The 13,801-nt window shown below is 32.9% G+C and overlaps 1 protein-coding gene across 1 annotated transcript; it reads left to right on the top strand.

Moving 5' to 3' along the window:
* Positions 1-10,427: 10,427 nt before the first annotated feature.
* LOC107001702 (endochitinase) lies at positions 10,428-11,802 on the top strand. The gene is made up of 3 exons (XM_015199666.2): positions 10,428-10,959; positions 11,045-11,198; positions 11,281-11,802. Exons 1-3 carry the CDS (start codon positions 10,497-10,499, stop codon positions 11,651-11,653), a joined length of 990 nt encoding a protein of 329 aa, XP_015055152.2. The 5' UTR covers positions 10,428-10,496; the 3' UTR covers positions 11,654-11,802.
* Positions 11,803-13,801: the final 1,999 nt, after the last annotated feature.

Here is a 13,801-nt window from a genome sequence, read left to right as displayed (position 1 = left end):
GTACTCACCCCTTGCTTCTACAAATTTTTGTAGGTTACGAGCCGGAATTTTTGTGATACCTTCCATTCTCTTCGTTTCCGAGGCATCTTGTGGAGGATTGTGAGGTAGCTGCTTGTCATCTCAGCGAACTTTCCTACTCCAGTTTATGACTTTGTTTTTACTTGAAAGACAACTTCATTTAGATTTCTATTTTGTTCCAATTCTAATTTTTACATTAGAGGCTTGTGCACGTGACAACCTGGTTTTGGGGATTGAATTAATATGACTTGGTTTTCTTTTATAGAAATTGTTGTTGGATTGTCATTTACTTCCGCACTTTGTTAGATATTGGGTTTTAGGCTGACTTGTCTTGGTGGGATAAGACGAGTGCCATCACACCCATTTCGGGTCGTGACAGTTGGTATGTTATTGTTGTTGTAACCTCTAATGTGATTACAATTTTAATTTCAAAAAATAATACTAGAATATTAACTATTTATCTTTGTTTAAAATACTTACGATATTACAATTTATCTCTTTCTAAATATTTTTTAGGTACTAACTATTAGTTGTATAAAAATGGAAAAAAATAATTTTTAAGATTGAAGAATCATCAATTCTTTTATGTTTGATCTTTTAATTAGTTTAGGAAAAATATATATACATTTACCATATTATTCTAACATATTATATGTAGAACATATATATGATTCAAGATTAAAAATATAATTATTATGTTACCTTGTAAATTTTCAAACTTTTTATCTAACTTTCCATAATTTTCAACAAGGACACAAATTATAAATGGACAAAAAAATAAATGAGTTTGATTTTATTCTCCATTTTAATTATCAAAATCTGGCAAAACACACTATAAATAGCCTCTTGCACTTTGCACCAAAGTAACATTGAAATTAACAGGAGATTAATTTTGTATAAGAATGACCAAGTTCTTGAGCTTTGCTCTTTGTTTCCTTCTCATTATTTCAGGTTTGTCTTGTATACTCTTTAGTAATTTTTAAATTTGAGATTTAACCTCTTCATTTTAATGACATATATGATATTTAAACTTTTTGATATAAATTTTTATATACTAATAATACGAGGAATGTTTCGTAATGTTGTTTTTCATGAATTTGATTCCAGTAGCATTAGATATTAATCAAGTGAATGCACAGTGCAAATGTACTAAAACTCTAAATCTAAAAGAATGTATTTTTTATGATTGCAAAAAAGAATGCTTTAAGAAACACAATGGGAATGGTCTTTGGTACTATTGGACAATATATTTGTACTTGTGTTTACAATTGTAACCTTGATGAATTAAATTCTCTAAATTAATTTTTATTTCAAACACATAAATGATTTACAAGTGGTCTACTTGAAGGTTGTTTTTATATAAGAGAATGATTTTTTTAATCCTTTTCTAAAAATTATTTGTTTATGTTTTTATTTAACCATCTGAATATCAACCTAATAATCCAACCAAACTGAATTTATACCATGTAGACTCCTTAAAGGAGCAAAACATGTACTTTTCAAGTAAAGAATCTCCATTTCAAAGGTAGATCTAACTTCTGTTCAAATTATATAAGTATTTTATGTCGACATGTTGTATCATATATATGAGGAACAAGTTTTTTTTCCTTTCTTACACCCTTATACGAAAGTAGATCCTCGACTATTGTGAGACACATTTCCATCAAACGTTGTGATACGCCTCTGATGAGTATATGATAGTTCACTAAATTGTTATATAAAATTAATTTCTAAACCTGAAATTGATTTGTAGTCTTTTTAACGAATCCAAGCCTAAGAGAAATATCTAAATGTGTCTTTATTTAAACTCAATATTAAAATATAATTTACTATATAAATACATTTCTTTGGTATGGGGTGATTATTTTTATTTATTTTTAAACCTACCAAATAATTCAGTGTAGTTATATACTTGCACGTCCCAATCTATGTGATTATTTTTATTCATTTTTGTATAAGATAATCCAAAATAATATTTCCACAAAACCTATATGAGTACTATACATCAAAGATTCATCCCTCTCATATTAGATCCCTTCTATCACATAGAGATTTCCCCCAAATACAAGACTACTAACTCTTGCCACTCCTTGCCTCACACACCTCCATTATATTGTTGGGTATATAGTAAGAGTTAATGGGAAATGGAGGGAAGATGAAGAGAGGAACTTTGAAAGTTGGGAACTTGAAAAGTCCTCTTATGATTCAGTAAAAAAGTTTTCTCCCTCATCGACGGTGGAAAGAAAAATAGATAAGTTTAAATAGAGAAAAACTTCTATTAATTTTTAAAAAGGGTTGAAAAGAGGGACTTCCACTCACGCCGTCGTCGCTCGCTCGACTCGGTTTTGGCTTTGGAAAATAATCGACAAATTATTTTTTGGACAAAGTTTTGTTTTAATTATTTAGGTAAATTTAATTAATTTATTAAATTAAATTAAATGGCCAAACCATTTCAATTGTTTAGTTAATTGATCGAAAAGTTTCTATTATTTAGTTAATTGACCGATCAAATTCAGATCCACGCGCAAATCCATTTTATTTAAAATTCTTTGCTATTTATTTGAATTTCTCGCCGTTGGAGATTATTATGAAAGGTTGAAACTTTCAGGAACAACCATGACCGTTTAAGGTTGCAAATTTAAATGGTCGTGTGGAAACTGAAAGGTTGCAACCTTTTGGAACCAATTACTTTTTGCTATAAATACCAGTTAATCTTCAGACTTTTTACTTACGAAAATTTCTGATTTCTTCTTCTTCTGCACAATGTTTTTTCGTGTATGTTACTGCGGTTGAGTGACTCGCTGACACCAAGGTTTTGGATATCAATACACTGGTGATTGAGATCATTATATCCTGGGAGGACATATTCCAAATCAAACCTTGGATACTAGAGGGGAATAGTTTCCATAAGGGGTTGGTATGTTTTACAATTTTATCTATTCTTCTATTCTTCACTGATTCATTGAAAACTTTGGTAACTTCATGTTTCTGCAAAGTTTCTGGTAATCAGTATTTTTATTTTAAACACTGATTGATAATAATCTTAAGGAAATTAATATTTTTTTGTTAAATTTGTGTTTCTGGTGGAGACAAAAACCTTCGTGATTTTATATTCCTAGTAACTTTACAATTTAAGTTTTCACTTACTGAGCCATCTGTATTAATTTCTGTTTGTTACAGATTTTGAAATGGCAAACAATAATGTGACGGTCACTGTTGCTGCACCTACCCGAACTGCTGTACCACCAATGAAATCGAGAAAATTCTCTGATGTGAATTTCAAAGGATGGCAACAACGGGTATTTTTCTAGCTTACCACTCTTGGTCTGCAGAAATTTATCAACGAAGAAAATCCAGTGCCTACTACTGATATGTCAGACATAAAAAGTTCATGATCATTGAAGCATAAAAACGGGTAGACTTCCTATGTAAAAGCTACATTCTAAGTGCTTTAGACGATGACCTATATAATGTCTATAGTGTAATGACAACTTCGAAAGAGTTGTGGGATGCACTTGAGAAGAAATATAATACAAAAGATGCATGCTTGAAAAAGTTTGTGGTCGCAAAGTTTTTAGACTACAAAATGTCGTATAGTAAAGTCATTGGATCACAAGTGCAGGAACTACAATTTATTTTCCATTATCTGATAGTTGAGGATATGGTAGTTAATGAAGCGCTTCAAGTAACTGCAACGATTGAGAAGTTACCTCCTTCATGGAATGACTTCAAGAATTATCTAAAGCACAAATTTAAGAAAATGAAGCTTGAAGATCTTGTGATTGGCTCAAGATTGAGGAAGATAATAAGACCGCAGAAAAGATGTCTCGTAAGAGTTCGACAATAATATGAGTTATTATTGTTGAAGAAGCTCCTACCAAAGGGAAGAAGAGAAAGAAGTCCAATGGACAGAGGTCAGAACAGACCAAGAAGAAATTCAAAGGCAACTGTTACAACTGCGGTAAGAGTGATCACAAGTCTTCTGGCTGTCGTGCTCCAAAAAAGGATAAATACAAAGACAAAGACAGACAAAGACAAAGTCAAAAGTCAAATAAACATCGTCGAAAAGATGGAAGATTCAAATGACCTTTTTGCAATGATCTCAAAGTGCCACTTAGTTGGAAATCCCAAGGAGTGGTTTCTCTACTAAGTGCCACTCAACATACTTGCTCAGCGAAAGAAGCCTTTACGATGTACGCTTTTGCTGAGTTCGATGGAGATTTATTCATTGGGAATACGACAACAACAAAGATTGTAGGAACTGGATAAGTAATATTGAAAATGATATTCGGCAAGGTGTTGAATTTGAGCAACGTTCTGCACGTTCCTACTATTAGGAAGAATTTAGTTTCTGCTGCGCTACTCGTTAAGAACGGGTTTAAGTGTGTCGTGATTAGTCACAAAGATGTAATAAGTAAGAATGAGATGTTCTTAGGAATGGGCTATCTCACTGAGAGTCTCTTCTAACTGAATCTAATGGTTATTGATAGTTTTAATAAGAATTCTGCATTTGTTTACTTATTCGAGTCAAATGATTTATGGCATGAATATTTGGGATATGTAAATTACAAAGCCTTGCGGAAATTGATTACTTTAGAAGTATTGCCTGATTTTAAATGCAATAAATTGAAATGCAAAATTTGTGTAGAAAGTAAGTTTGTTAAACATCCTTATGAGTCTGTTAAAAGAAATTCAAAACCTTTAGACTTAACTCAAATAGATATATGCCATATGAAGTCGACACCATTTCGTGGTGGGAAAAAGTATTTATAACATTTATTGAAGACTGCACTCAATTTTTTATGTGTATTTTCTTAACAGTAAGGATAAAACAATTGATGCATTTAAGCAATACAAAAATGAAGTAGAGAATCAATTGAATATAAAGATAAAAATGATTCAGAGTGATATGAGTGGAGAATATGAATCTCCTTTTGCAGAAATACGTTGAAAATATGATATTATTATTCAAATTACTGCACCCTATAACAGTCAAATGGTTTGGCAGAATAGAGAACAGAATATTAAAGGAAATGATGAATGCCTTGATAATCAGTTCTGGTTCACCACGAAACCTTTGGGGGGAAGCCATCCTTACGGCTAATAAGATACTCAATAAGGTACCATGTAGCAAAATGCAATCAATTTCATATGAATTATGAAAAGGAGGGAAACTCAACTTAGAATATTTCAAAGTGTAGGGATGTCTAACCAAGGTAGAGGTTTCTTTACCCAAGAGGGTGAAAATTGGACCCAAACGCTATGACGCATTGATGCCAGCTCGGACTAGTTCAAATTTTTGTAATTTAATTGTGTGCCCCAAAATTTCAGCTGGGCACCGAAACACTAATCAAATCAACACTAGCCATTCAACAACTCTACCAACAAGGATTCAACAATGTTCTTCAAGAACTTCACTTTTTATCATTCAACCAACTAGAAAGTCAATGAATTGAAACAAGTTTGGTGTGTGGGTGAAATGACCCAACACTAAAAGATATCACATACCTTGATAGAGATCACCCCGACGAATTCCACTCACAAAACTAGACATTCTTGGCGAATTCTTGACTACTCTCCTTTTGTTTTCTTCTATTCTCTTTTCTCCAAGCCCCAAGCGTAATTCTAACTTTTCCAAACTGATCTAAGACTTGTTTTTACCCCAATAAACCCCTAAAGCAAAAAAGGAAATTATTTTGATGAAAAGACTAGTTTGCCTTTCCCTAAATTCGGATTAAGATTTTCCTCAATCCAACAGCCCAACATCCGAAAGACATAACTCACTCATACGATATCGAAATCGCGCAAACTCGGAGGCGTTGAAAAGATTATTCCAAGATCTTTCAACCAATACCTAGAAGAACATCTAACTCATCGTGATCTAGGAGTTATGACTGTTTAAAAATGACCAATACTCACTTTATTAAATTCCATGTTTGATTAAATGCTTAAGCATCGCAATGAATCTATATTTCCTTATGATATTATCTTGTCAGTGTTGGGAACAAATGTTGTATTTCAGTGAGCACCTTCTTTTCTGAGAGGTGGAATAGATATCAAATAATACATTCACTTAATTGATAGATGGTATGAAAAAGGGGGAACATAGTAAAATATAGTCTGATGCAAGTTGGTAATTTGAATAATGCTTCTTCATTGGAGTCTATGACAATTTGATATTAAATGTATGATTTTTAAATATTTATGCTTAGAAACCAATTTTTCAGTACATTAGTCATATCAACTCACTACAGATTCAAGCTTAGTCAACATGTATGACTTAAAATATACGTCGTTATTAAGAGGACGGAGGACTGGATGACGAAAGATAAAAGAGTTATTTCTCTTGTTTCATTAGAGGGGTGAAACATATCTTAATAACTTCCTTTTTAGTATACCAAATAGAGGAATTAAAAGGTCGTTGCTCCACGTAGGAAAAATAAATCAACGAACTTCCTGAGGAGCACACTATCAACAGGTCTCAAGACCCAAAGGGAATTACTGCTTGTTCAGAAAAAATATGCTAGCATATAACGTCATAACATAGCTTCAAAATGAAAAAAGAAAGTCTGCATTTTCAACTTCTATCGAATTGTTCTCTGCTTCTGCCATATCTTTATCACCACTTTTGTTTCTTTCTTCGATTTTAGTTTCTTTGTTATCTCGGGTGAGCTTTGAATTTGTTGTCAACGTTTTGTACTAATTATTTAATCATATGCTATCGTGATGGAGCTTGTAAAAATTAGGTTTTAAGATATACAATATATGTCTGTGGATAAAAGATCGATGGTACCAACTTCTTCTTAAATTGCTGTTTTTTTATAACAATTTATCTTTTACTTCATAATATAGTGCATGTATGCAAGATTTTATTATTCACTTCTCTGTTGCAGCCAAAAATCTCTTACCTGAGCCAGCTTAGAAGATGAACACATGTTTTCTGCTCTTTCAGCTACTTAAGTGCACTTGGAAGGGAAAAATCAGTAAAAATGTGGCTTGAATACTTAAAGAGTGTGTTTGGTATGCAGGAAAATGTTTTCCAATTTTCTCATGCTTGGTTGGTTAAATGTTTTGGAAAATGTTTTCCAAATCAATTCATTTTCCTCAAATTTAAGCAAAATGACTTATCTTCAAAATTAAGGAAAACATTTTCCAAAACTTTTTTCCGACCTCCATACCCTACCCACCCCCACCCACCCAAAAAAATTTAATTTATNATATGAGAAAATAAGTCAAAATCTAGTTATTTTAGAAAATATTTTCCTACAAACCAAACACACCCAATGTCTTCATTAATGTGTTTTGATGGATTTTATGCTCAACTTGGTGGCTATGTTATATGAATTAGCCACACAAATTCAATTTAATTGCACATTACCACTATTTTGTAGTTCACTGAGAAATTAAAGTTCATCACAACAAAATAAATATTGGGCGCACGGGCGACTCCCCACTAGTATCACTCAGAAATCACAATATAGTATTAAATTTTGTCAAAATTCTTTATCCGTATTAAGAAATCTTTGAAGTCTGAATGCATATAAATTCATAATTCATAAATTTCAAATTTCTCTATCTTAGTAATTTTTATTGAGTTATTAATTTCATTTAAACAAATTCATTGTACTTTCATGATACGTTAGAGAATATATATAATTCTTTTATATTACTATTTGTATGTATAAGTTTGTACAAATCATGAGTTTTATATCTTTTAAAACAGAATCAAATTATAATATAGCGATCATGCAAGAATCCTCGCCTAACACTTTTTGGGTCAACAACATTCTTTAGTTAAAATTTTTGTTGCAAATCAGTCTTTTTGGAGTCAAATTTGTTTTTAAGGAAACCTTTTACTCATTATCAATAAATCCTATAAAAAAATCAATCTTTTTAATTTTCTTAACATAAATATCTAATGAAATTAAGTTATCTAAAATAAAATAGAGAAACCTTACAAATTAATTCTTGTGAATGAGGCCTTTAGTGGAATTAATTTTGCATTGGTTATACTTTGGAATATGTCCTAATGATCTCAAGTATTGATACCAAAAACTCTGGTGTTAGTGAACCATTCAATAACAGTAAAGTACACGAAGAAACTTTTGTGCAGAAGAAGAAGAAGAAATCAGAAAAATTCTGAAGAATGACTGATATTTATAGGCAAGAGGAACAGGTTCCGAAAGGTTGCAACCCTTTCAGAATCCACACGACCACTGATGAAAGTTTGCACCTTTCAAACGGTCGTGGCTGTTCCGAAAGTATCAACCTTTCAGAACAGACATTTTCAAATGGTGGGGAATTTAAATAAAATCCGAAAAGATTTTAAATAAAACGGGTCGTGCGGATTCGAGACGGGTCGGGTTAATCAACTAAGAAGTTGAAATGTTTCGGTTAATCTCAAATAAATAATTGAAGATGTTTCTGTTATCAACTAACTAATTGAAAATGTTTTGGCCATTTAATTTAATTAATTAAATAAATAATTAAAATAAATTTTGTCCAAAAAAAATTCTCGATCATTTTCCAAAGCCAAGCGAGCAACGACGACGGCACGAGGGGGTCCATCTTTCCAACCCTTTTAACAATTAATAGGAGTGTTTCTATATTTAAACTCTCCTATTTTTCTTTCCACCACTGATGAGGGACCAATGTCTTTTCATTAAAGCATAAGAACTATTCAATTTCTTCTTTTTTTCATCTTCCCTCCATTTTTCATTAATTCTTGATACATACCCAATAGTTTTATCAGTTGTTAGAATGTCGTGCGTCTTGTCTCGACTTCCATCATTGTCAGTTAGAGGCTTCATAGATAGATAATAGAGTTTAAGAAGTTTGTTCATTTATTTAGTTAAATATTTTAAAGACTTAAGTCGTCTATTTTATGGCGAGTTGATTACATTCTTTTACTCAAAATTATTCATTTGAGTTAAAGATTTGTAATTGAGTTCAATAAATTTTATTTGGTTTTTAAACTACGTATGCTTGAGTTAGTCTTTCGCTTGTAGTCAGTCAGGATGATGGTTCGCTTGGGAACCAACAATGATTCTTGAGTACCCAACAAGTCCAGGGTGTAGGCTCGGGTTTTCTCATACCACCCTCATAAAAAAATGTTCAATGGCTTTATGAGAAAGTTAATATACAACAATCACATTTTCAAATTTCGAACGTGGTTCTCAAAAACACGGTGAAATTTACAAGACATAAATTTATCGGGGAAAACTCTTTGCTCAAGGATGTAAAAAATTACGATCTATAGTGTTTAAGCTTTTAACCACCAATCTCCACTAACTTTTCATGAGCAACGTTTTTACAACTCATTAATCTAAAGATCTAACTCTAGTACTTAAACTCAACCGTTCACTCAAACTATTCTAACTACTCTCTCCAAGAATCCAAACTCGCTTCTAGTTACAATCCTCAACCACACAACTACTCTATTCAACCTATAAATTATTACAACTCAGTAATAACTCTAGAACAAAATCAACCACAATCCCAGTAATGAATAGAAGCTATTACAACTTAGTAAATACTCCTAATTTGTATGATTTGGACTCATGTAAGGAAACCTTATCAAATTAAGTATGGAGTTAAAATGGAAGAGTAGAATTAGCAGCCCAAAGTATACACTTTCAAATTACGTAACTTTGACCCAGCCGGCCCTATTTCTTCTAGCACCAGCTACTACCTTATATAATTACTTAAATTTGAAAATGTCATCAATATCATGCAAAATTTAGTCAAAGTATTTATCTTGATGTCTGTGTTTCTCAAATAGAGCAAATAGACTCAGACTCGAACCTACGCAAGTGTAAAAGCAAAGAATGATTACCAAATAACACAATTCTCAACAAGCAACAAAATAAACAAGGCAAAACTAGTTAGAAAACGAGTACTATTTTCATTCCAACCGAACTAACTACAACCTACATAGAAACCAGTCCAACCTTTAGCTTTACTTTTACCATTTTTGGCTCTTTTGTTAAGTGAGATTTGAAATAAATCTCAACAATAAATTATTTATGATCCACGTGACATTAGTCTAAGAGGTGATTGAACATTACTTGAGACAATAGTACTTGACTGGATATTGCTATTCGACGAGTTACATAGTTTTCCACTACAAATTTAATTTACTCTAATTATGAATATTATAATTTGTAGTACAGTTTTTATTTAATAGGTAAATTTAATAAGAGTAAACAAAAAATATCCAGATACTATAGTCTCCAGTCCAAATTATGTAGAGAAAAGTCTGGAATAACGTCCAAAGCCGCCCGTCTCTTTTAGTTTCAAATGATCTATACCCACGTAAAATATTAGGAAAGTAAAGCTGTCATTCAATATAAATTTAATTTTCAATGTACTTATAACTGAATTAAATTCTGGATAAGACAGGACGGACTATCAATTTTGTCACAAAAATCACTGATTCCTCACAAGCAGTTGCCTATAAATAGGTTTCAGTTTGCGACATGTTTGCCATAACATTCAAAATGAGGCAAACTTCTAAATTCACTACTTTTTCTTTACTGTTTTCTCTGGTTTTTCTGAGTGCTGCCTCGGCGCAGAATTGTGGTTCACAGGGCGGAGGCAAAGTTTGTGCCTCGGGACAATGTTGCAGCAAATTCGGGTGGTGTGGTAACACTAATGACCATTGTGGTTCTGGCAATTGTCAAAGTCAGTGTCCAGGTGGCGGCCCTGGTCCTGGTCCTGTTACTGGTGGGGACCTCGGAAGCGTCATCTCAAATTCGATGTTTGATCAAATGCTTAAGCATCGTAACGAAAATTCTTGTCAAGGAAAGAATAATTTCTACAGTTACAATGCCTTTATCACTGCTGCTAGGTCTTTTCTTGGCTTTGGTACAACTGGTGATATCAATGCCCGTAAAAGGGAAATTGCTGCTTTCTTTGCCCAAACCTACCATGAAACTACTGGTATGTGTATAACCATTCAGATCGAACAATTAAAATTTATATATAATTTCATTTTATTTTATTTAGTAATTGATTATATATGTAGGAGGATGGCTTTCCGCACCTGATGGACCATTCGCATGGGGTTACTGTTTCCTTAGAGAACGAGGTAACCCCGGTGACTACTGTTCACCAAGTAGTCAATGGCCTTGTGCACCTGGAAGGAAATATTCCGGACGAGGCCCAATCCAAATTTCACAGTAAGCTACATAAATCTATTTGTCCTATGGTAAAATTTGATGAACTTGTAGTGTCTAATTACGTGTATTTTGACATTCATAGCAACTACAACTATGGACCATGTGGAAGAGCCATCGGAGTGGACCTTTTAAACAATCCTGATTTAGTAGCCACAGACCCAGTCATCTCATTCAAGACAGCTATCTGGTTTTGGATGACCCCTCAATCACCAAAGCCTTCTTGCCACGATGTCATCATGGGAAGATGGAACCCATCTGCCGGTGACCGATCAGCCAATCGTCATCCTGGATTTGGTGTCATCACAAACATCATCAATGGTGGCCTAGAATGTGGTCGTGGTAATGACAACAGGGTACAAGATCGGATTGGGTTTTACAGGAGGTATTGCGGAATTCTTGGAGTTAGTCCTGGTGACAATCTTGATTGCGGCAACCAAAGGCCTTTTGGCAGCTAATTCCATGTAATAACTTCATTATATGTTTTGTTGTATTCTCGCACAATGCAAGGATCAACGATAAAATGAAGTTATAATAATATGATTGTAGTTTGATTAGTACCATGGCTATATATAGTCGTGTTCAATAATAAATAAAGATTTTTATCTAGGATACATATATCTTAATAAAGTCCACAAGCATTACTCTTTCCCTTCAAATTAAGTTCCAACATCAAAAACCAAATCAATGTGCACGTAGTTATAATTCATTTGGTAACCACTCGTACAACTTCAAGAACCAAATCAATGCTATATCATAACACAAAAGATTATATAAACCTTAGCCTCCAAGAAGGTTCCTCTCTAATGCTAGCTAGTTTACCAGTAACAAAGCTAGCTTCTCTATAGAAGTGATTAATATATATATATATATATAGATATATATATATATTGGAGCATTATATTAAAGGTTAGAAATGATGATTAACACCGCTCCCCTAATTAATGAGTAAATAGGAAAGTTAGTGAAATGAAGGGAACGAGTTATTTTGTCCAAATGAGGGAATTAGTAGCTATGGGTAAATCTAGAAAAGACACATCGTACAAATATAATCGAGAAGTATCACTCATTAATTTATTTAATGAAATCTAGGAAGAGTCATCCCCTTATTCTCACTTGACTTCCCGTGATTAATTAGCTTTGTATTAGAGACAATCCTTTCAATGCATCATTTAAAAATAATTGTCTTTTCTCCACCATTTCAAATAATGTGTAGTTACATCCGGTTCAAACAGCCTAGACGGATAGTATAACCTCAAATTAGAATCAATAGGTCGGCTAAGTTCTGGACTTGAAGGCGATTGAGGAATCCATTTAAGTAAGTCTTGATCATATCCAAATTGCATTGCTACCCGATTTGGTCGATAATGCTCTTGACAATCTAAACAAACAAGCTCATATGCCCTCAAGCATCGAACAACAGATTCCATTTCTGATCCAATGCCCTTCAACTACACACTTTAATTTTATCGAGGACCTATCACCCCATCCCCCTGCTGTTTATAACTAAATTATTACCTCTCTAAATGCTTAGCCGGCATAGTGAGTGTATTTCACTCTCTTTGGGAGAGTGAACATCAGAAACTATTATTAAAACTTTATTTTAATATCACTTTTCAATAAATATATGCATTTTTAATTATGTATTTTCCTATTTGTTTTCTTTCTTATCCAGCAGTATAAACAAATCTCTCTATCTTTCACCACCTCTAAGTGATGCCACCACCATCTTCACCGGATTCACTGTTGTTGATTCCTAAAAAAATTTTCAAACTCATGTAAAACTATTGCAAAATCAATCAACGTAAATCAATTGTACATAGGTTTCATATTTATATCACCCCAAAATACTTCAGATCTGATTTGAGAAAAATTAATATGGGTTTACTTTCAAATCCAATTGAACCACCAAAAAAATTATTTTTTTATTAATAGATTGTTTAATTATCAATCTCAAATCTCAATCAGTCAAATATATCTGCGAATTGTCGCTATTAATCTCATTAATTATCCATTGTCGTAGAATTAGTCTTGCCTCGAAATTTGCGTCGCCATCAATGATGATGTGGAAGACATTGTAGGCTCCTTCTCCTCATATTCCTTGAGAAGATTCGTTATCTTCAGTGACCACCATTGATGTCAGTATTCTACTATGTTCGTCCTTTCTCCCCCATTTACTTTTTTTTAATTTGATATTTAGGTTTCAAAAGAGCAAAGCCCGAATATCTCAAGACGAGCTCTGAAATTATTATTCACCTTTCTTCCTTAAAGACCCAGTTTCTATGGACTTATGGTGTTCTAGTGATGGTGAAAATGGTACTTTGGGTGTTTGAAGGGATGGGTAAGAATATAGATGAAAAGGGTAAAGAAATATGAAAATTGAAATTAATTTTTTTATTCTAAAATTAAGCGTAGTAGTATACTTTTAAAAAGTAATCAATTTATATCAACTGAACACACAATTATTTTTTTAAAAAATTCCACGAGGCGTTGATTTCTATGCGCCTTGAAAGGCGCATGACGGTTGAGCCTTACAAGGCTCATGTCAGGTGCGCCTTGCAAGGAACATGAAAATCCATTCCATGCAGCAGCTGCCCTGATTTAAA

The sequence above is a fragment of the Solanum pennellii genome, chromosome 10 (genome assembly GCF_001406875.1).
Source record: "Solanum pennellii chromosome 10, SPENNV200".
Taxonomy (NCBI): Eukaryota; Viridiplantae; Streptophyta; class Magnoliopsida; order Solanales; family Solanaceae; genus Solanum; species Solanum pennellii.
The sequence above is the reverse complement of the archived record's forward strand: the minus strand, read 5'-3'. Positions and strand labels throughout refer to the sequence as shown.

What these genes read in the sequence shown, in the direction of transcription:
- LOC107001702 (XM_015199666.2), top strand. Translation starts at nt 10,497, where the DNA reads ATGTTTGCCATAACATTCAAAATGAGGCAAACTTCTAAATTCACTACT. An exon ending in AACCTACCATGAAACTACTG is followed by an intron (nt 10,960 to 11,044) that starts GTATGTGTATAA and finishes TTATATATGTAG; the next exon opens with GAGGATGGCTTTCCGCACCT. An exon ending in GGCCCAATCCAAATTTCACA is followed by an intron (nt 11,199 to 11,280) that starts GTAAGCTACATA and finishes TGACATTCATAG; the next exon opens with CAACTACAACTATGGACCAT.